Raw genomic sequence first — 24,020 nt, 5'->3', positions numbered from 1 at the left:
TATGTCGGCGGCATGTGCAGTGGACATGGTGGCTGTCCTGTGGCAGTGTATTTACACCGTGAATATGGCATGCTGGGTTTTCCCCCATGGGCCCTCCCTGGGCGTCCAGTGCCAACGGGTGGGCATTGTGGGCTGGCCGCACATGGATGCATGGCTGTGGCACTGGCAGGGTTGTTGTTGTGTGAGGCAATGTGGCCATCCGTCAGCATTGCTTCGGAAAGTGCATGTTGCATTGTGGTTCCTGTATTCATGCTGGTGTATATGGTTGCTACTGTATGTGTACTAAAGCTTATCCATGCAGGTAGGTCCGACATGTGCATGCTGCCTGGCCTGTTCTGTGATTTTCGTTTGGCAGGTGGTCAAGTACAGATTTCATATTCACTTCTCATGCCATACTTTGTATGGTCATTCGCACCTCTCCCCCCATTTGGGCATCTGACCCGCAGCGCATGTGTGCTGGCTTTTCTCCTCACCCACTATCCAGGTCCGTTGTCCTCTGTGCCTCTCCATGTATCCTGGCAGTGTGCTGTTCCGTAGGACCATGGTATTGTGGGTGGAACCAGGGCACAGCAGTGGGTGATGTACAGTTTGGGGTCACAGGTCACTTGCACATTCAGGGAATGGTAGTGCGTGCAGGTTCAGTACACTGCTTCGTTGGCCTGGGGGGGGCACAAGCCCAACATGGGTACAGTCCAGGGCAGCGATCACATTTGGCATTTGGGAAATGGCATAGAACTTTGCCTTCATGGCATTGACCAGGGCTGGGGTGGTAGGCAGTGAGATGTGGCTTTGCACTTGGCGCAGGAGGGCTTCAAGAACCTGGCCCAGTACTGCGCAGAATGTGGGCTGTGACATGCCATACATCATGGCCACAGTGTGCTGGAAGGTGCCAGTTCCAAGGAATTGTAGGACAGACACTAGCTTCAGCTGTGGGGGCGCAGCTGTCCGGATGTTGATCCTGCTCCCTATGTCATCCTGTATTGTGGTAAGCAGCTCTTTTATGGTCTCCCTGTTGAGGTGGTACAGGGTGACCAACTGACTGTCGTTGAGGGTCCAAGGTGATGGCCTAACCCTGGGGATCGGTGCATGCCTTGCTTGGACTCTCCTCCTCCTCCTCCTTCTGCGCCCCATCCTCCCTGTGCCCTGGCCTAGTTGTCCTGCATCTCTACCTCCAGGCGCAGCATGAGCAGCTGACTGTCCCAGCTCACAATGGCTAGTGGCAGCATGGTGGCAGCATGGTGACAGCATGGTGTTGGAATCAGTGTTATGGGTAGGTGTGTGCCTTATGTAGCCCTATGGGGTGGATTGGGTTCACCTGCAGCTTAATTCCATCCACCTGTGTTCATGTACCTACAGCTGGAAGCTGGAGTTAACTGCTCAGTGTTTTTTGCCAGTATTTGCGCTGGTTTTTGCCGCTAATACCGCCGAACATACACTTGTGACATGGCTGTCTTTGTGCCTCGTGAGGCCGGCTGTAATAGCGCCGGCTGCTTTTACAGTCAGTGGTATTTGTGTCAGCTCATGATCTGGCAGAGCGGTACTGGTGGTGCTAATTCCGTTACCGCCACTTTTAAGGGTTACTGCCAGACTTGTGATGAGGCCCTTAATCTCAACAATCATGTGCCAGAACCCTATTTTACTATTGGTGTCACTGTGCACAAGAGGTTTTTTTTTCACAATGCATGCATTCCTTCCACGGTATTGGCCGATTAGTGCCACGTATCCTTGCACCTATAGCTGCCATTGAAACACAAGATACCAAGCAAGCACTGCAGAGGCTTATTAGTCCTATATGCCCATTTCACTTTCATGACGTAGTTGATGTTGTGGTAGTGTGTTGTGATGCTTTCCAACGCACACAAAAAAGTGCAAGTGATCAGACATCTACAGACTCAGGAGGCCGTTGCGTTGCCCAGAAGATCTGAGAAAAGTCCACTGAGTCAAAACGTCTTTGAATGTCAAAAATGCTGGTGAACTCCCAGAAGTGGTCTGGAAAAAAGAATATGGTTTAACACTGTCCATTCGTGTTCCTATGATGAAATGCCCAAACCTGCGTATGGGGATTTCTCTAGCTTATGCTGGGCTGTGGCGAGGATTGTGATTGGTGTGTGGGCTGACTAGGAGCAGAGGGATTCATGGGAGTGGTAGTTGTAGTTTCTTACAGCTACTGAATAAATGCAGAAAGTGGTATGGATAATTATTGCTTCCTTGCTATTAATAGAATTGCAACTCTCAGAGGCAGGTATACTACTAGGATGAATTGAAATCTGTAAACAATGTCACAGAACACACACCGGCCATCAGTAGATCAGAAAGTGGATTTAACGTTGGGACTACAAGATGGACACATTAGTTTACTGAAGTGATCTTCACAACACACAGAGCAAGATGCTCCTCAAAGGGATGCAGTCATCAAATCCCGGCCAATCAACAGAGGGATTACAAGACAATTCAGCAAAATTAAGAGTTGGTCAGGGGTGGGGTCTACTGAAGCTAAAGCATCAGGGACCTGTGCCTTCAACAGGTGAAAGATGAACGTATGTCTTGTTTTGCTAATAGGAGTATGTAGAGTGCCGGGATACAACCAAGGTGGGATGCTTTTTATAAAGCAAACAGGTAAGAGACCGGTGTCCAAAAAGTAGCATCACTTCGGGATAGACATTGGCGCAGCTGAATGTGCAATAGGTATCAGTGGGCACGTTTATTAGGCACTCTATGGTTCAATAATGCCCTAATGCGATCACTGGTACTGCATTTCTGTGCCTGTAGTTGCACTTTCAGTCAGTGGTCTGGCCATGCCATTGATGATAGCTGCACACTAAGGTGAAACTGTGGGAGGGACTGCAAACACTGCACTAATCTCAACAAAGAGCAACAGGACATAGCTCCAGAGTCTTCCCTCCACCCCCAGGGAGTGTCCAAGACCCCACCATCTGGGGCTGTGCTAGGTGTAGGGGTAGGTAAAGCAAATGCCTGCCACTGTGCATCAGTAAAGAGAGAAGGCAACAACGCCCTGTCGCGAACGGCTGCTCTCAGTCATCCGCACAGTAGAGGTTTGCTACTCTCACGCATTTTTTATTGATGCTCCACTGCTCAAACCTTCCAGTAACCCTTTGCTTGTGTATTAAAGACGTGCACCGTATAACACATATCAATGCACGGTGCCCCACACATTATGCACATGTTCCAATGCTTATGACAAGATGCTCAGAAATATACAATCCATGAATACTCTTACACTCCCCTGTGTAGTGTAAATCTTCTGAATGATGACAAATAAATATAGAAACATTGCTACCAATATAGTCACTAAACATAACACTTCTATGAAAAAGATTATTAATGGGTAAGCAGCCATCTTTGTCACTGCCCCAAGAGCCATCAATCATTTCAGAAGCATGCTAGCCACTTCAAGGGAACGGGTCTACGTCATCAGATCTCACTTTGGCAACCTCATGCAATGATCTGACCCCTCAATACCGCTCTTCTTCCCCAATGTGATATTAAAAGATGTGTAAAACAGGTGCTCATACTCACTACTATCCTCAGAAGGTAGGGAGATAAGTGGAGGCGGGAGTCCTGAAGCCTGTAGTCAAAAGTAGTAGTTTAATCTCAAAAGCAAAGAGAAAAAGTCATCCTTCTACTCAAAAAGCCATAAAATCGAATTTCAGAGGCTTTAAAAAGTCAGGCAGAAAAAAGGAGGCGGTTTGCCCACCCCCCCTCCATAGGGTTTACATGGAAAGAGTTTCCAGCCAGCTTCTGGGTGTCCTCCAGCCTTTGTTCGTCTGCCTCCTTTCTTCTTCCAGCACAGTCAGAACAGCCCTTCTCTCTCCCATAGCCAGCTCATTTCATAGTCACACCCCACTGCTTACCTCACTTTCTAACTATCAGAGTAAGTAGCAGGAGGCTACCTAGATCATTTTTACCCTATCAGCGTAAGGGGCAGGACGCAGCTTAGGTCATCCCTTACGGTCAGCATTTAGCAGGAGCAGAATGCCTCTGAGGTCACCATCATACCGTCAGCATTTGGCAGGAGCAAATAGATTGTTGTGTCTTCAAGCAAGGCCAACAGCGAATTGCTTGAACGCTTCACCTAGTTTTATGATTCGTTAATCAGATTACAGCCACAGCATCTGGCCTTCCAGGAAGCGTAGTTCATTGTAGTTCCTTAAATATTTCCTATTTCCATTTTCTTTGCTATAGCCGGGGCAATTGGAACATTTCCCAGACTTTCAGAAGACAGAGGTTTTGCTTACACTAACTGCACAAGTGTTCCCAAACAATGGCACACAGCCCAGAAATCTTAACTAAATGTAAATCGTTTGTTCTTAATTGTGAATTCTTTCAAATCACTGAATGTAATTCAAAATGCAGTTCAAAAGGTTGTATACGAATTACGAATTGATCATTTTACAACTGCTCGAATGACAATTGACCTTTTCACAATTGACCGAATTGTGAAGGTCAATTGTACCATATGTGTGGGGGGAAACCCCCCACAACCCCCCACCCAACGCCAAACCCCCCAAAACCCATATATATATATATTACCAAACCGATATATATATATATATTCGGTCAATTGTGAAAAGGTCAATTGTGACCCTTTAAATTCGGTCAATTGTTCATTCGAACAATTGTAAACAAACAATTTGGGTAATACCGTTCAAAATGCATGTACTCGCATTAAAGCATTCACGGATTGGAATATCATTCAAATGACATGCCCTAGGCATGGCAAACATGGCTAAAACTGAAAATACGTGTCATAATCACCTGTCCTTTGCACGACAGCCTTCACAGGGCTGTGGCCCGCCACCTTGGTCTGGATGACCTCGGTCCCGCAGAAGAGCATATGCTGTCTGTAGTCTTCAGCGCTGTGGTTTTTCCAAGGCATGGAGTCGTCCATGTGTGGCAGCGGGGTCTTGGTTACAGGGATGCTTTCACCTTAAAAGACAGATTATTGTGTTATAATGTGGACACTATGTGGTTAGTCTACACAAGCACCCCTCGTAGTAATGCCTGCTTCAGTGGTGCCAGTGTCTCAGTACTATAAATGCAGTGGATAGGGCTTTTACACTGGAGAATACAGAACCAGTGGCATGGCCTTCGGATATATACACATCTACAGTATTAACATTTTATTAATGTTTTAAACACCCTTAGAAGCTACACTGCGAGATGCAGCCATGCATGTACCCCTAGTGTCGGCTATGTGTGTTGTAACTTGATTATAATTCTAACAAACACAGCCTCTGAATGCATCCATAACCAACCAAATGCGACAGACATCTTGTGGACCCCAGCATGGAGCTCCAAGAGCCACACACTGACATCACCCTTGCAGTGCTGTGGTTCAAGGCATTGTGACCCTGCCCGATATCCACATGTGCATGGCCTCCAGGCTATAGATGCCATGCCGGCCACAGAGCATGCAAAGGAAGATGGTGGGTCGCAGGCACGTAGGTTGGGGCTCACATTTGGGGCTTTCGGTTTTAGGAGCAGAGCTGCTCGGTTGAAATTTGGGGGCAGTAACAAGACAGTCTTGGACTCTCTGCAATTGGCTGAGTAGATATTAGAAGAAATGAGATGTGTCCAGGAGCTACTAAGACAGGATTGGGACCAGTAGCTGCTGCTGCTGCACAGAGAACTGCCTCTGGCAGGAGGAAACAGACCAGAGGCTGAGGATGGATCGGGAATGGGCTCCGCAAGCTCAGCTCCAGCACCAGCACTAAGCACCTGGCCCGCACTACACCCATCATCACCACTTTCAGAAAGAGCCTCAAAACATACCCGTTTGCCCACACATAACCCCACCTTTCCATCTCACCTGCCACCAAGTGTTTATCCTATCCTGAAAACTTCTGTTTCAACTCTTACCTTTTTGACCTTTTGTTAGTACGGATTTCTAAACTCTGGCCTGGTGGACAGATGTTTAGGAGGCCACCCTTGTTAGGTGAAACAGGTGAACACGTCTGGGAGGAAAGCCAGACCAATTCACGGTAGATTGGAGAGCAGTCAAGGCTAAATCTCAGGAGGGATGAGAGTGATAAGAGGTCTTTAATGAGCACACACACTGAAACACCAAGAATTACAATTAGACAGTAGTATACTAAAATGTACTATTTATTATAGGCCCACTAACAACCTAAATTAATCATGAAAGGCAATTGTAAAATACCACAGATGCAACACACTATGTAACATATATACAATCACTGGAGTCAGTGCAAGGAAGTTAATAACTCCACCAATACATGCAAAGGAAAAGGACAAATAACTTGTATAGCACTGACAAACTTCAGAGATTGCAATCCTAACTGTATAAACCCAGCCCTAATATGAATGGGGCATTGTACTCAATGTTCGATATGTGCGTAAAAGCGCCTCATCCAGCGTTAAGTTCACAAAGTACTTCTTAGGATGCAGGAAAAAGTTAGGGGACGAATTCTGAAGGAGTGAAACGGGTTCCAAAAGTTAGGAGAGGATCTGCTATGGTGAACAAAGCTGTTCACGACTTTTGGGGGGCTTTAGGGAGCGAATACTACGCAAGCCAAAGAGAAGGCCAAATAACCCTCAATGCGTAATTGCGTTTGGATGAACAAAGGGCCGCCGGTAAGTGACTTCATTACTCACCACCCTTAGTTCTGTCCAGTCTGAAACAAAACTGGTCTAGAAGTGATCGTCAAGCCTTCGTTTTACTGCCCTCGGTTCGGTTTCTAGGTGCACAGGTGCTGCAGGTGCAGACACAGTTCCTGTATGGGACAGGAGCGGATCCTGTTAATTCAGAAGAAGAACGAAGGGCACACTGATGCAGCGTGGCTCATGGCACTGGAAGGAACGCTGAAAAACTGTCTTCATCAACTGTCACTGTGGCACAGTGATGCAGGGGCACCAGACTCTCGCGGTACGACTCAGCCTTGTATCTCATGACCCAAAGGTGCTGGGACATCAAAGTTCAGTCGAAGAGTGCTTTGTAGGATAAGCTGGATTCCCCAAAGTCTTGGGTCAAAAAGATTTCAGCTGGTCAGTTCACTGGATGGCCCAGGGACACTTCCGAGCAGGCTTAATTGCAGGGTTTACTCGGAGGTGTCGAGACTGATTGGTCCCACCACTCCAAGGGTTCAAAGCACCTTCATAGGTCTTCTGAGATAAAGCTGAAGCAGGGCTCAATGGGGAAAAGGGGATTCGGGTGGCAACCCTCTTCAGTGCGTCTCAGGATCGTCCTTTGTTCTGCTCGGTTCTTCAGGATACTTGGTTCCTTCTGCAGATCCATTCAAATCTGTTGCGGATCTGCTGGAATGGATGCAGGGCCCCCATATCCAAAGTCAGGCGAGTGCTCGCACCTGGCACACCCAGGAGGTGTTCCTGGGCCACCCCGTGGACTGACCAGCTGAAACCTTGGGTACCGTGCAGTATCCTCAACATTTTGAGTTTTGAACCAAGACTATGGGGAATCCCAGATTGCTGTACAAAGCACCCTTCTGCAGAATTCTGCTGTCCCAGCTCCTTTGGGTCGCGAGATAAGAGGCTGTGTCGTGCTGCGAGAGTTTGGTGTCCCTGCGTCACTGTGCGACACTGCCAGTCACTGAAGACAGTTTTCCCACATTCCTTCCTGTGCCCTGAGTCCTGCTGCATCAGTGTTTTCTTCATTCTTCATCTGAATCAAGAGTAGCAGCTCCTTTCCCATACAGGACCCGTTTCGGCACCCGCAGTGCCTGTGCATCTGGAAGCCGAAATGAGGATGGGCAATCGAACCTCCAGTGACTACCTGTAGACCTGCCAAGTCTTGACCAAAACCGAGCTAAGGGCAGTGAGTAGTGAAGTCACTTACCAGTGGCCCTTTGTTCATCCAAATGTATTTACTCATTGAAGGTTATTTTGGGCTTCCTTCTGGCTTGGGTAGTACTCGCTCCCTAAGGCCCTCCGTCAGGAACAGCTTCATTCATCATAGAAGAACCTCACCTGAGTTTTGAAACCCATCCGCCCCTTCAAAATCCATCCCCAAAACTTTTTTGTGTCGCCCAAGAAGTACTTTGTGAACTTTACACACTACCGGGTGCTTTTACGTGTGCATCGAACATTTAGCACAAGGCTCCATTCATCTTGGGGCTAGATTTATAAAGTTTTGTTTGTCATGTCTGAAGGTTGTCTGTGCTAAAAATGTTACTCGCTGTTTTTGGTGGAGTTCTTAACTTTCTCGCACTGACTTCAGTGATTGTATATGTTACATAGTGTGTTGCTTGTGTGGTATTTCATGATTCACTTGTGTTGTTATTGGCCCGTAAATACATAGTATATTTTTAGTATACTACTGTCTAATTGTAATTCTTGGTGTTTCACTGTGTGTGCTCATTAGAGACCTCTTATCACCCTCATCCCTCCTGACGTGTATCCTTGGCTGCTCTCCAAGCTACCGGGAATTGGTCTGGCTCTCTTCCCAGAAGTGGCCCCAGTTCATCCAACAAGGGCGGCCTCCAAAACATCTGTCCCCCAGGGCAGAGCTTAGAAATCCACTCTAACAGTTGTCATCCAGAACAAGTTGGCCTGATGAAGGTCCTGAAACACGGTCTTTGGAGTTATTCACAGTTCCTTCCTTCCTCTACACCTCTCTGTTCCACTGGCACCAACTTGCTGTGTGCAAAGCGTTTAGCTAAACAGAGGGCCGGAGGTTGATCTCTTTCCTCAGATGGTTCCCTCCAATGGAACAGTCTCCCCCTCCCTCGGCGTCTTGAACAGAACTTTCTTAAATTCCAGGAACTTTCCTCTTTAGCTCCTCCTTCCCTTCTTCTGTCTTCTGCTAATCTCACAGTTGCTGTGATTGGTGTACAGGGCCCTTATGCATCTTCAGAACCCTTTACCTCTCCCTCCCAGTCGCCTAGCTTCTGTTTGCCTCCAGCACATACTTCTGCACACCCTGCGCCCTGGAGACTCTCACTTTGCCACCCAATGCAGCTCCATGCCGTGTAGCATTTTCCATACCTGGGACTTCTTCTGTGTCTCACCCACGAGCACAGACACCCCAGCACTGACTCCCACTTCACTCCTCCTTGCTGCATTTGCACGTTCTGAATACTCACAAGGCATAGTAGGTTTGTCCGTTATTCCTCCCTCACTGTACTTTATATTTCTTTGTATAGTACTGTGTTTCTTTCCCATGTTCCCTCCCTGTTGCCCTTTGGGCGCTTTGAAACAGTGTTCACTTCCTGTATAAGCGCCTGACAAGTGAACAATAAATAAATATGCATTGCAGAGATCCTCTCTCTCATTCAGAGCAGGGTCCACTCTCATTTGACAGGTGTCAGTTGCAGTCACCGATTCAGCAGTCAATACACTGAAGCAAGGCTCTGAAAAGGTCGAAACTGCTGTTGTCTCCTTAGCATAGACTGACAGGGATATGTTGCCATACCCTGCAGAAAGACCAAAAATGCTACTGTACTTTTCAGTGCAGACCTGATCCACGGAGTTGTCACCTCTTGGTGGGGAGTGTGCATCCGTCCTTTGGGCAGGTTACAGGGCTCTAGTGTCCATATAGAAGCCCAGGCTGACTGCACATGTATGTTGATCCAGATCCTGTGAACTGAACTGGACCCATGACAGGTAGCGAGCTCAACCCCCCTCGTTCCAACACAGGGTTGCTCTCACACCAACTGTTAGAACTTCTTGTGTGTGGGTCTGAACCATCACACCACCTAGAGGGTTCACCACTTCCCATAACAGTCTGGCTCACACCTGTTATAGTGGATTTCTGTGCCAACAAGGGGGAGATTGCCTAAGGACAATCTCCACCTCGCCTTGCTGATGTGGGGTCAGGTGAGGAGACATTAGGCCATCCTCACTGAAGCCTGTAGAAAGGCTGCTCTGGCACAGGACAGGGGTACACTCGGATGTATCTGGTACCCTTTCTGTAGCCATAAGAAGGGCTCCAATTCCATCCCTCAAGACAGAATCCTCCAAACTATTCATAGGGAACTCTGTGGTAACCTTTCCAGGCCCACCAACTTGGGAGACACCTAACAAGTCTCTCAGACCATCCTCCTGTGGAGGACCAATGAGTAGCACATGACTGGTCACTGCACTCTCCCTCCACTGGGTCTGACCATTACTGAGGTCAGCAGAGGAGCTACCTCTGGAACTGCCCCTCAATAAGGTGTCAATGACTGACTTGGCAGTCATTCTCTATGGGTTGGCACAAAGACATAGGCCCTCATTACAAGTTTGCGGGTCTGGAAACAACGGTGCTGGTAAGCTTACCAGCACCGTTGTTTTCGGACCGGCAAACTACAAGTCTGCGGGCGGGTGCCGTTCTGCCCGCCAGGGTCAGACGTGGTGGGCAGAATGGCACCCGCCTGCAGACATTCACAGAAGCACCGGCACCGTTATTAACGGCGCCGGTGCTTGCATGGTCCCCACTCCCATGGAGTACTATGGGACTCCATGGGAATGGGGATCAACATTTTACCGGCGCCTGACTTACCGGACTGCCGGGGTTGTAATGCCCCAGTGTTTCCGGCAAGTCAGGCACCGGTAAATCATTACGGGTCCGGCGGCTACCAGCTCTCATGTCAGAGTCCAGGTCCTAGATTAACTAATGTCCTTTACCCCAATGAAACGGTCAGGGAGGTATACGCAGACTCTACTGGACAGGTAATTGGAGAAAAAGAATAACGGGAACAAAAAGTGCCACCTGGTACCTTTAATACTTAAATGGAAAGAAATGAGATTAGTAAAGAGTCTAAGGGACCATCCCCATAAAGGTTCCCCAAAGTAATGACACGTGCCTTTAGGAATCTAGAACAGCCCTTAATTACTCCTGGAGGTAACAACTGGGAGGGAGCAATACATCTTCTTGGACTGAGAAAAGAAACAGAACCAGGGAATATCCAAACCAAGTCCCAAGTCACAAAAACCAGTAAGCGTTGTAGACAAAGTTCCAAATCAGAATCCAAGGCAATACATACGGCGTTCCGAGAGGTGCCAGCAATCCTGACGATCAATCCAACATTTCATCTAATCCGAGGGGAAAATACAAAGGCAGTCTGTGAAACAAAGGCCAGGGTCTAAGAGGGCAAGAGCAGGATACGGATAGAATGCAGCAATGCTCGCTGACAAACAGTTCAGCTGAGAAGCACTGAACCAAGAGAAACGCAGTGCTTTTTGCATCCGGCGTCCGTATTGCAATCATGGGGACAGACGTAGCCACGTTATGTGGAGGAGGAGATAGGGGTGCAGGGAAATATCGTTTTTGCCTGCAAGGCCTGTCCCTGATCCGCCACAGCAATTTCCATGTGTGTATTGCTGATACAGGCATGCAGCGCTTAATCAGCGTGGGAGCCGAGGTAGGAGCAGGGATTGTGACATCTCCTGACAGGTGCTACTGGAACATGGAGAGAGGGATGTGAGAAACCGGAGGGTATTCTCACTACTAGGCCCCAGGGAAAGGCCATCGCTATTGGATCCTGACCCTGGCGATGTGAAAAGCGAGGAAGGATCACCTGGGTGGAGAGTCTTTGAGGAGAGGGGGTGGGGTACGGTCATGGCTGCTACAGCATCTCTCTCTGGTTCTGCTAGATTGTCTGCTCTTACGGAGCTTAAACGCAGACATTTCGCGCGAAGAACGGCAGCCAGGCCGATCTATTCACATTGGCGATTATACAGAATGTTGCCTTGGAGATGGCGTCCCTGTCAAGGACACCATGCGTATGTCACGTGATCCAGAGTGCCGTTCTACGAACATCGGGGTGAAGTTATTTAAATCAAACACAGGCGGATTTTCGGTGCGTCTAATAACAATTCCGTTCTGAAGCTGTTTTGCTACGCCTTGATACTTATTCTGCTACTTTGTATCTAGTGGTATTCCTTATTCGCCAGCCTCCAGTGTTTACTCATCTTCTCACTGAGCCTTGCAGAGTCCTGCTTTGAGCCTTTTCTACAGCTATTTGCTCACAGGATCATCCAGTGAGTTTCCCTGGCGCCTCCTCTGGAGATTTCCTCCTGCTCCGCCATTAATTTCCAGCGCCGGCGTTCATTCGTGGGAATCCCACGCCGTCATTTTTTACCAGCGTGGGTGTTTATTCTTGAGAAATACATATTCCGTCAGCAGCTGTTAGTTTTGGGGTTACAGACCTGCCTCTGCTTTGCGGTCTTTATTTTGCTTGTCACCAAACGGAAAAGACTGCCTCTCCTCAACAGACTTTATTTGTTTATTACCACGCAAAAGGGCACAACTATTCTCTTCAACTGGTATTACCTTGTTTTTGTTGATGAACTGCTACTGGCATGGTTGCCTCTCCACCACGCACAGCTGCTGCCACGGTTGACCACATCTTTACTTACTAACGAACTACAGACATGCACTTGAACTCTATGGATGCTCTCCAGTAGTGCACCTACCCGTTGCTAGTGCGTCCCTCGTGCCGTTCGGGTAGTAGCTCCCATACTAACCTTTCCTTCCCTGGTCGTTGGTTGCTTCTTTTTGGATTTCTTTGAGCAGTTATTACTCTTTCACCTGGAACTGGATTTACAGTATTCCTTGCTTCTGGAAGATCACACAGGTTAGTCTTGGTTGATATCGGGTACAGCATCCCGTTTAGTTTAAAGCCCCATCATTAGATACTGAATGGTGTCTTTTTTCAGCCTGGTGAATTCCTGTTAATTGTGTCTGTTGCCCTTTCCATTGATTCACTACTGTAGCTGTAGAATTCATCAGCTAGAGGAGTACATCAGTTGGAAGGTCTGTATTCTACAGAAAGATCAAGACTACTGAAACAGTAGAACATACCTGTATTCTTTTCTGTGATTCCGGGGAATGTCAAACTGTATGCTCAGTATAAGTTTGACAGGTACCCTTGGGCGAGACATGGTATCTCCTTTTCCTGTGGATGACCAATCTAACACTCCTCCAACCTTTATGGGCTATTATATGCCATTTCCCCTCAATCTCCCACATCTGATGCTTGACAGTACTGGGACGAAGAATAGACCACTAAGAGCAGTGAAGATTACACCTTTGACCACTTTGGTACTGGGACGAAGAAGATGCCTGCCAGACCTTGTGAGGGTCAGGCATGTCCCTTTAATTGTAGTGAGGGCTAAATGGACAATCACACCTGCAGCCTGTCAAGGGGCTGCAGGCGTATAAAAGGAAATCAGCCAGACACAACATAGAGCGAGAGGGTAAGCAGCAGGCACCCCTTATGTGGAGGAAGTTGTGGTGGGATCTGAGAGAGCCACAACGCCGGAAATCATCCAGGAGGACTTGTGGGACCCGAAGAAAGTGGGCCGTTTGGTTTCCGCAGGTCTGGGAGTCTCCCTCTCCATGTGCGAGCAGCCGGAGCTGCTAACAAGGAGTCTGGTGTTGCGAGGACGCCGTCCGCATTGAGAAAACAGCCTGGGAACCGGCGTGCAAAGAGAGAAGCACACGGCAGGCAAGCTGGACTCACGCAGGCTGGTTTCCACACTTCAGGAAGTCAGAGGAAGTCACGGGAACCACCAGGAGGACTTGTGAGAAGCCAGCGAGTGTCGGAAGGGAGGCTAAGCACTAGGGCACTCGTGAAAGACCGCAAGTGAATAGCAGACCTTGTACTGAATACTGAACTAAAGGAAAACGTACCTTTCACACAAATCAATGCATGTTGAATATTGAACTAACTGAAAACTTAATCACGAAGCAAACAAGTGCATATAAAACATATTAAATACCGAACCAAATGAGAAAGTAATCCTGAAGCAAATAAGCACATTAAACACAAAACTGAATGAGATCTTACAAATTAAGCAACACCAATTCACATTGAAAATTGAACTGAATATAAATAATATCAAATGTATGGTACACAAGGATTTAACCCAAAACCTGAAGCTAAAGACATCAAGGCTAAAATGTGCCATACAGTGAACTTTAATGAGTAATTACAGTTTGAGAAGGGCACAGTTTGACAGGAGGTGTGCGACCCATGGTGGCAGGACCCCAAGGCTAACAAGAAAGAGCCGATAACAAGGGGGGTCCTGGGAGACTCTCTGCCAGACATTAGTCCTGGTTACGAGAGACTTGCCCAGAGTCTTTATCTCACTATCTTTCGCAGAAGAGAAATATCCCAACCATATCAGTCTTTGTCCTGCCCTGGGGCAGTCCAGCACCGAAATGCTAGGCAATTCTCTTCTGAACAAGAGTACCAACCCGGTGGGACCCCAAAGCTAACAAGAAAGAGCCAACAGAGGCCAAGACTTTACATACAGCCAAGAGGCCAACCTAAAGAATTAAGTGAAGGTGACTTGGTGCACAAGAGCAAGTGCCAATGAACCTGTGGTGAGGAGTCCCAGGGCCATGGTTGCACAACATGTAATGGGTGGGCCATGCAGTCTAACAACTATGCCTAGACCAGAGGGCCCTGAATGGTGAAATATAAGGACACTGCGCAGCACTGGATATGTGCTGGTAGAGCCAGAAGAAGGGTCAAGTTGACCTACTGTTTCTTTTGAGTCTTTTTGGAAAGACTGCTACAAATATTCATAGCAGAGTTGAAGTCTTGGGGAAGGGAACCCTATGATTTAAAGGAGCCACACTTATCGTCTTGAGAACAGAGTCTCAAGACCCCTCTTGTTTAGAACTGTGTTGCTTGAAGCCTGGGGAAGGGAACCCCAACTACAAAACCTTGAACTTTAGCAAGGTAATTGTAAGCCTTTTTCATGGAACTTTCGTATGCTTGGGGAAGGGGGAGATGAAAGTAAGCTGTGAGCTGGAAGACGCTCAGAACTTTGAGTTGAACACAAGTTCTTTTGACTTTGACATCCCTACACATTTGTTAGTTATAATTGTGAGGGCAAGGGTAGGTTTTGGACACAGACCGACTTTTCCGTTGAACTCTTTGACTCAGACTTTCCTTAGTTTTGTTCAGGCAGGGTGTCTGAATTTACAGAACCAATCTCCAGATATCTACACCTGAAGAAGGGCTAATGAACCAGAAATGTATAGTAGTGAATAGGTGGATATTCAGTCCGCTCAAATTTGTATAACTCCTATCAAGATATCAGGATGTTTATTGTTTAAATTATGAACACTATTGAAAATTGAAATGTACTGATAAGAAGAATATAAGAAGGATCCATGACTTTTGAATGTTATAATGAGACTCATTCAGCAATTGCTTACAGAGTAATGCTATGAATTGCTATGTATTTCGAAAAATGCTTGGATAACTCATTTGGAGGATTCTTTTTTTATTTTGGCGTCATCTATATGGACATTCCATGTATATAAAGAAAACTTTTTATGAAAAACTAATTCATGTGGTGAATATTTAAGAAGTTAAAACACATTGTTAGTTGCAGTGTGTGCCCTTGTTTGTACCTCGTTTTGCTCGAGGTGTCTAACTCTTTTTCATTGTTTATATCCGGTAGCACAGGTTTAACAAGGAGCACCTGGAAGTTAATTTACCTAATGACCTAAACTTGTTACCAATTGCTAAATAACCTACTGAAATTGAGTGCACCTCTACACCCCACTAACAGTCCCAGTCTGCAGTCTCAGGCGAGTTTGAAACTCGCGGGTTTCCTGGTTAGTGCTTGCTCTGCATCTTCCAGGTGTTGCGCAGCGCATGACCTTCCCGCGTCTGCGTCTGCGACTCCCTCTCTTATATCACTTGTCTCTCTGTGGTTCGTTAAGTGCATGTTATTTAATGTAGTAGACTCAGTGTATTGGGTATTTGGCTTTAAAGGGACACGTTCCTTTTCTATAAGATATTAGTATCTACAAGGAGTTTCTTCGTCCCAGTTGTGATATTTAAAAGTTTCTGGTATTGCGGAGAATGCCACGTAGACCACAGTGAACAGAGCTGTAGGGAGTTTCTCAGGGGAATGGGAGTCCTTGTCCCCTAAGTGGGGAGTCTCTCCTTGTGAGGTCTCACTTGCCTCCATCCCTAGGGAGAGTGTTTGTGAAGTGGGCTCACCTCCACAGTCTCACAGAGGGGGGGGGGGCTCCCCCTTGGGAAGAAGTGATGATTTCCCTCCAGGCATTTATATAAAAACAGACCCTGAAACATAAAATGTGTGTCAGGAGCCCAGTGGCCGCCTTGATTAAGCGCTTCATCATCAGCCTGTGATTAGTTAAGGCAATAAAGACACTAGTGCTAGTGAAAAAACACTAGTGCTAGTGGAATACACTCGCCCTAATGCAAACACACCATTCCGATGGCAAATGCACTAGTGCTGGTGCAGGAGGGAAGCCACAGGCCTACTCCTAACAAACCCAGGACAACAATGTAAGGTCCTGCTTCATTTTATAGCTGGAGCGAGCCCACCTTATCGGTTAGAAAAGAAACCGTCAACATAAATTGGGCAGCATTATGAAGACATAAGGTGGTGTTTCTCCTTCCCGACCAGATAGGCAATTAGCATCCGCCTCCACCATTTTCCCTCACGCATCAGCCAGCACCATGTCCCTCCCTGCATCGGCCGGCGCCATGTCCCTCCTACACAGCTGGCGCCATGTCCCTCCTGCATCAGCCGCCACCATGTACCTCCCTTAGTAGCCGGCGCCACCTCCCTCCCGCATCGGCCGGCACCATGTCCCTCCCGCATCGCCCGGCGACATGTCCCTCCCGCATCAGCCGGCGACATGTCCCGCCCTCATCGTCCGGCACCATGTCCCCCCCCCCGCATCGGCCGGCACCATGTCCCTCACGCATCGGTGGGCGCCATGTCCCTCCCGCATCGGCGGGCACCATGTCCCTCCTCTAGGGAACGATATCCTTAGGGCAAAGGTTCTGTTCAAGGACTCCCCCATGATTCCTCAATGTGGACTACGCTGGAAATTGTAGTCGGGCAAAGGTTCTGTTCAAGGACTCCCATGATTCCTCAATGTGGACTACGCTGGGAATTGTAGTCCAACACATGTGGAGAGTGGCAGGTTACAGAGCTCTGCACAGGAGGATCATTAACGTCTCACAGCTGGAAGGGGACAGAAGAGGTGGGTTCTGCTGGGAGGCATAGACCCGCAGGTGGCAGTGAAGGCTCCACAGCCTTCATGAAGGATCCACAGATGGAACATTTGCAATAACTAAGGATCTACAGAGCTGTGGCAACACTGGCTCTGGCTGGAGGGACAGAAGGAGAATTACAGGGAGGGGGAGAGAGGAAAAGAAGGAATGGAAAAAGTCAAAGAATAGAAAAATGCAAAAAACAAAGAAAGAACAAAAGTGAAAGGGACGGAGGAATTAACAAATCAAAGCAACAAGTGCAACGAAGAACAAAGGGAAAAGAACATGGAACAAACGAAAAAAAAAAGAAATGTGCCGATTGTCCCATTTAACCCGTAGTGACATGTTCACCAGAACCTGCAAGGCCCTCCATCCTTCTCCCGGCAAGGCTCTCAAGGAGCTCTAAAAAACTAGCAAAGCTAACCACATCTGCTCATCCCAGCACTACAACCCCCTCTCCCTAACGATCCCACCCTCCTAGATATCACATTCAGCCAAGCGATAACTACAGCGGTAGATGCCATCGCACCACTCACCGCAAAAAAAGCAAATAAAACTAAGCACTCCGACGCATGGTTCTCACAAGAACTTGCGGATCTCCGTACAAAGAAGAGAGCGCTACTGGCCATTTGGAAAAAGTACCCTTCCGAGGCCAACAAAACTACCTTCAAGTCCATATCCAGAGACCACAAAAGAGCCACTACACAGGCGAAGGCAGACTCCAACAACACCAGGATCAGCAACACCAGTTCTGATACTAAGGAAATCTTCGCCATATTCAGGGAACTTGCGTCACCGGCCGTTCCACCTTTCACCATTACCAAAGATGAGACCTGGTGCAACCAAATTCAAGCAGCCATGCTACACAAGCTAGATACCCTACACTCCAAAATCCTAGCACACCAAAAAGCACTATCCGCTCTGCTTGATCGCACTAAGGCTCCTCCAGCCCGATCGCCAGACGTTCCCAGTCAAGTGCCGAAATTTGAATTCTCTAACATGACAGAGTTTGAGGTCATCGCACTCATAAAATCCATTAAGCCCTCCAACTGCAAAGGAGATACCTGCCCCTCCCACATTATCAAAGACTGCGCTCCTGCCTTGGCTCCCATCATTACAGCCTTCATCAACGTATCATTTCAATCTTCGCATGTACCGACATCCCTAAAAGAAGCCTGGGTCAAACCTCTCCTAAAAAAACCATCTCTCGACCCAGCTATCCCAGGGAACTACCATCCCATCACAACCGTCCCCTTTCTGTTAAAGATCCTGGACAAAGCAGCCTACCTGCAGGTTCAAAAGTTTATTGAAGACAACCACCTCCTTGGGCTACGCCAGTCTGGCTTCCGCCCTCGACATGGCACCGAGACGGCACTACTTGACCTAAAAAATCTAATAGATGACCTAAGAGACGCGGGCAAACCAGCTCTCCTCCTGCTCCTTGACCTCTCTGCGGCCTTCGATTTGGTTGAGCATAAAACGCTATGCCACCATCTCACAAACTCAGCCCACTTCTCAACCAAAGCATGTGACTGGATCTCCTCGTTCCTTCAGGTGAGAGTATTGAAGGTTTTTTCAGACTCCGCTAACGCTACGCCCAGCTCCATCAAATGCAGAGTCCCATAGGGCTCCTGCATAGCCCCCACACAATACAATCTCTTTACGAGGCCTCTCTTCAGGATTTTGGACTCCTTGGGCATCTCATATACAAACTATGCAGATGACACACAGGTCCTCATCCCCCTGTCAGGTGACTACACCTCAGACCTGGACACACTCAACAGGATCTATGCCACCATCCAATCGTGGATGGTGGAGAACTGGCTCTGTCTAAATAGTGATAAGACCGAACGCCTGCTTGTCGGCTCCCAATCTACACTGGGCAAACTTGACACTAACTACCAATCTTTCACTGTGGATAATATTCCCATCAGAGTCTCCCAAACCATCAAAACACTGGGTGTATATTTAGAACCCAGCCTCACCATGGACAGACAGGTCAATGCCGTCGCCTCCTCCGCAGCTTATCACTCCAAACTCATCAATGCCATCAGGCCCTTCCTATCTCAGCAAAACTGCGTCTCAATTGCCAGAGCCATCATCGGCTCCAGACTGGACTACTGTAATGCGCTGTTCATTGGAACCTCCCAAAAAAAACTCGCCAAACTCCAGATTGCCCAAAATAATGCCTTAAGAGCTGCTACTGGCACCTCGCGCAAGGAACACATCTCAGGGATCAGGAGGCAGGTACATTGGCTCCATATCAAGGAAAGGGTGGTCTTCAAAACTTTGGCTCTTACACATAAGTGTCTTCACGATCAGGCCCCTCCCTATCTAAAACAGAGGATAACCAGACAAACAGTCACCAGACCGTCAAGAGTAGCCTATGCTAACCGCATCACTGTCCCGCACACGCGCAGAGTGCGTGAAGGAGGCACCAGCTTCCCCACTATGGCGGCGACTTTATGGAACAACCTCCCAGCTCAGATTAGATCAATTGATTCTCACACAGCCTTCCGCAAGGCCTTAAAAACCCAGCTCTTTGTATAAAGAGCGCTCATTCCAGGTATGCACTACCACTGTATCACCATGCACCCTGGACGCCTGCTGATGTCTCGTGATCGCAACGCTTGTGTGAAGAGAGGATTTCGCTTAGATGAGCCTTGATAGACCTAACGCCCTGTCCAAAAACTACATCGAGACGCCACAATCACGCGGCTTCGTGTGAAAAGTGAAAAGTGCCTGTGTGCTGTTACACATTTACGCTGATTCATCCATGTTGTGTAGACAACGGACCAGGCGACATTGTAGCCTGTCCTAAGCCTTGAACCAATCAGGCTTAGTGGTGTGTGTGATAACACCTGGAAATAGTGATCCGTCTGGGAAAGATGTGTATCTTCCAAAAAAGAAATCTGTCTGTCCTGAAGAAGGCCTATATTTGATTGTCTGTAGGGACACTAGGGATAGTGTCCTATATATGTAGATGGCCGAAACATGTTGACACATGAAAATAGACTAACCTAAATTAATAGTCTAATATCTGCAATACCACTCTAATTGATAGAGTGGTCACGACTAACCTGTTGAATCCCATACGAAATAGACTGTGCCTGTTGTTTTTTGCTCTTTTTTATAAACAAGAAGGATGTAGGATTATGCAATAGTATTTGTAATACGTCTGTCGTACTTCTCGCTGTGTTTTTCTACCTGTTTTAACTATTGGTGAGCGTTTTTGATACTTTGAATAAATTAATATAAAAGATGACATTGTGTGAGTGTTTTTAACCTGATATAAGATGGTTCCCTGTTCAGACACTCTGTTCCTTTTGCCTAATTGCACTAATTGAGAAGTGATTAATACACTGTAGTTCACTTGGCCCTAGGTGGCAGCCCTGAGAGAGGGGTAGCCAGTTCTCTTTTTTCTATAGAATCACCATGCATAGGACACTCTCTGTTATGCTTCTTGCTACCTAGAAAAGAATATGAATAACTAAATGTATCTATCACTGTATATCCTCTGTAACCATGTAACTGGATCTACTTAAGTATACCTTCTGGGGCCGCTTATTGTAACCCTCAAGCAAGCCTTCTTTAAATCTCCTTATAGCGCCTGGTTGCCTCTGGGCTGTGGTGCGCTCTACAAATACTAAAATAAATAAATAAATGTCATAGCCGAAACTCCACCGTGCGATCGGCAGCTGAAGCAAAACATTTGAGCTCATTTTTAGTGCACAAATATATTTTACGGGCGTTTAGTGGCGGCCCCTCCTGCAGATGTCATGGTTCTGGAATCTTTGAAGCGCCTAGAGGGCCCGTGGGCCCCCCTGGCGCTACACACTTGATACGGCACCCCCAGCTAGCAAGTGTCAAATGTTAGATTGCCGAGTTCTGTCGGCCGCTCCCACCCCCTGAGGCGCAGAGGCGCAGAGGCGCGCACCTGCTCGCACGCCCCAGCATCAGAGCTCGGGGTGGGAAGCGTGGGGCGTGTGTGTCAACGTGCATTCCACGGCGGACACCCAGAAGCCCCAGGACAGAGAACTGGTCCTTGCACGTTCAGAACCAGCTGATGCCCTGGAGAGGAATGCCTTCTGATGACTAAGAGCACCCACCCGACCACCCCCCCACCTGCCTCGTCCAGGCCAGGCCCCTGGAGCGCCCGCATCAGAGAGGTTTAGGAAGTCACTCGAGGGATCTGCGAATACAGGACTGGCACGGCATGCAGGCACCCCGCAGTGCTCCACGCCCACAGCATCACGCGCGCACAAACTGCGTGATGAGCGTGCATGTTTAGCCGGCGGGCTTCCGTTCTATCCCATAAGGCAGGGAGGATGGGGGGGGGGGTTGGGCGTACGGAGGGGGTATGGCAAAGGGGAGCATCAAAGAAATAATGAACAAACAAAAGGGGTTTAAGCCCCCTTCTTAAAGGTGTATGTGATGGCTTTGTTGACTGTAAGCACTTACGTGGCTGTACCCCATTACCCCACCAAGGGGGACAACTAGAACTCTCACACTGGGCAATTAGTGGCGTCTCTAGAAATCCATATAAAGGGGGGCAAACCAGAGGGCACAAACAAACTAGGGGGTGGCAGGGTGGTGGCACATGAAATAAGGGTCCACAGGCCAAACTGGTTAAAAAAATGACATTCTGCAAATTCAGGGGAGGTTTAAGAGAATGGGCCTCATTACTAGTTTGGCGGTATTTCAGCAAACACGAATCCCATTACACCCTATTGATGCTGCGAGATCACAAGTGGTGTTGGCAGTGTAAGTCCCCATTTTTGGGATTTTGGGCAGAACTACCACCCATGGTAATTCCATCCATTTTGCTGACCTTTGGCGATAACGTGGCAGATTTACCTCCAGCTTTTTGCTGGCGATGTATACTCCACGTTACCACCACACCCGGAGTAGGGCGGTGCAGTTACGTGTGAAGAACCTCATTACTGCCACGGCACCTCTGCTTTTCCCGCACTACCTTCCTCTTAATGAAGCCCAATGTTTTGCATCAAGTCACACACACCCTGCAAAGTAAAGGCGCATTGAACATTTGCTAAACCCTCTAAAATAAAAACAAAAAGGTATTTCGTATTACAAGTGTCTACTGTGCCATTTTCATTAAGCCCAGTGACTCGTCATTTGTTTCTCTGGCTTGGAAACAAATAATGAAACATTCCATACGGGAAGAATTTAACCGTCTGCAATCACCCCCGCTCTTCCCCTTCATCGGGTCTAACCCACTGCACCCCGAATAGCACCCCAGCCCAACATACATGTTACAAGTTCAACACGGTCCACAACAGCGTTGCATCCGGCCCTGGCGCGTCTTTTATCAAGTTGAACAATAACAACAATCTGACGTTTCTTGCGAATGGTCCTGGCAGGTACTTCCCGCATGGAAGTGCTCCAATACGCGCCCACATTACCCACGTTAATGGCAATGTAATCTCATGCGAACTGCCTTGTATAGCGCATCAGTGAAATCTGGGGTGCCCCGTAATAAGGGGGAGACAGGTAGTGAACACGTGGCTCAGAGAAGTACTAGGGTCCAGAGTGCTGTCATGGCTCTACGTGGCCTGTGGCACTGTCACTGGAATGTGTGCACTATTTAGAAGGAAACACTGAGGAGCCACTGCATGGCAGTGCTGGGGCACGGAAAGACCCCCGACAGAGCACAGCGGGCTAAAACCTAAAGATGTAGCGTCCAGCTGCCCCCCAAGCTTCCCATGGTTGGGATGGGGTGGCGGGCATGCAGGGGGAGATTATAGAATGTTAAGGTTCTACTGAATTGTCAGAGCTCAAGCTGTTTTATCCACGCTGAGTTGTTGTTACGGTTCAGAGTTCTATTTTATAAGACATATGTTGTGGTGTCAGTGTCTGATGTGGGACAGGGGATAAAGTTAAGGAGACTGACCCGGGTTCTGATCTTCAAGGTGTTCCTTATGTGTGTTTTGCACATGTAGCCTGAGTGGGCAGTCTGCGTTTCATCCGGTTGGTGAGGGTGGTTCTCTGATCAGTCTCTGTGTATAGATTTGTGATGGCTTCTATGTGGTTCAAGTGTACAAGAGGGCGGAATATCCACTAATGGGCCCATAGGTCAGCGCTCACCCTCTAGAACTTGTAAGACAAGATAGCTGCACCACGCGAGGGATGGGGGTGCAGGATTCACTTACTCGACACGACTCAATAACGAGGACTCAGTAGTTTGGCCAAGGGAAGTCAGTTTAATGATATATACATCAAACAGGGAAACAAATGGGAATCAGCTGTAGTGCGATCACCAGTCTCGCTTCAACTTCCTCGAACTTCAGTTGAACAGTGATTCTTAGCAATGTTCATCATCACTGACGTCTACCTCTACAAAACTTGTCATGCAATATAATTGGTTAGGAAAGATAACTTAAGTATAGGGGCTATATCTGTATATGGTAACAGAGCATGCGAATTGGATAACTCTTATCAGGTGGGCGTCTACACCCATCCCTCTACATCACGCGTGATAGACGTCATCATAAGTACGACGTCTCATTGGTTCTACTATTTATAGGACCCTAGATTACATGGCCCATTGTGATTGGGCGGCTTACACCCCTAGACATAAATCCCCATTTTAATTAGCAGCATGCAGACTGGACAGCCAGGTGCCTGGTGCCCCAAGATTCACCCTGCCTCCCTTCCATTAATCAGTATATTAGGGCTATGTGTCAATTAGTTGGCTGGGTATGGCCTCGAAACTGTAGCCTCTTATCAGGAAAATTTATGGCATCCTCAGGTTCTGGATGACATCAGGCGGTGGTACCTCTTCGCACCTGGCTGGTCACGTGTTAGTTCACCATGAATCTGTTTCAGTTTCCAGCTTTTAGTGTATTTAATTCTGCTTCGGCCCTGCCACCTCCATGGGCCCCCATTATCTTGACCTTCACGGGGCAGCCTGGTATGCTCTGAAGTTTCGATTCCTGTTAGCTGACACTCTCCTCCCTTTCTCTGGTTGACCTCGATTTCCCAACCATGAGCCGCTCTTTGTTGAGTTTCGATTCCACTCCTTCT

At 47.8% G+C, this 24,020-nt stretch overlaps 1 protein-coding gene across 1 annotated transcript in view; it reads right to left on the bottom strand.

Annotated features, from left to right (window-relative positions):
- The window catches only part of LOC138491098 (probable cation-transporting ATPase 13A4), a 1,104,196-nt gene that overhangs the window by 509,524 nt on the left and 570,652 nt on the right, over positions 1-24,020 (bottom strand). The window contains exon 10 of the mRNA XM_069617413.1: positions 4,777-4,947. Coding sequence (XP_069473514.1) covers positions 4,777-4,947 — 171 coding nt within the window. The remainder of the gene's footprint in view (positions 1-4,776; positions 4,948-24,020) is intronic.

Source organism: Ambystoma mexicanum, chromosome 10, assembly GCF_040938575.1.
Source record: "Ambystoma mexicanum isolate Mex_15411 chromosome 10, UKY_AmexF1_1, whole genome shotgun sequence".
Lineage (NCBI taxonomy): Eukaryota > Metazoa > Chordata > Amphibia > Caudata > Ambystomatidae > Ambystoma > Ambystoma mexicanum.
The sequence above is the reverse complement of the archived record's forward strand: the minus strand, read 5'-3'. Positions and strand labels throughout refer to the sequence as shown.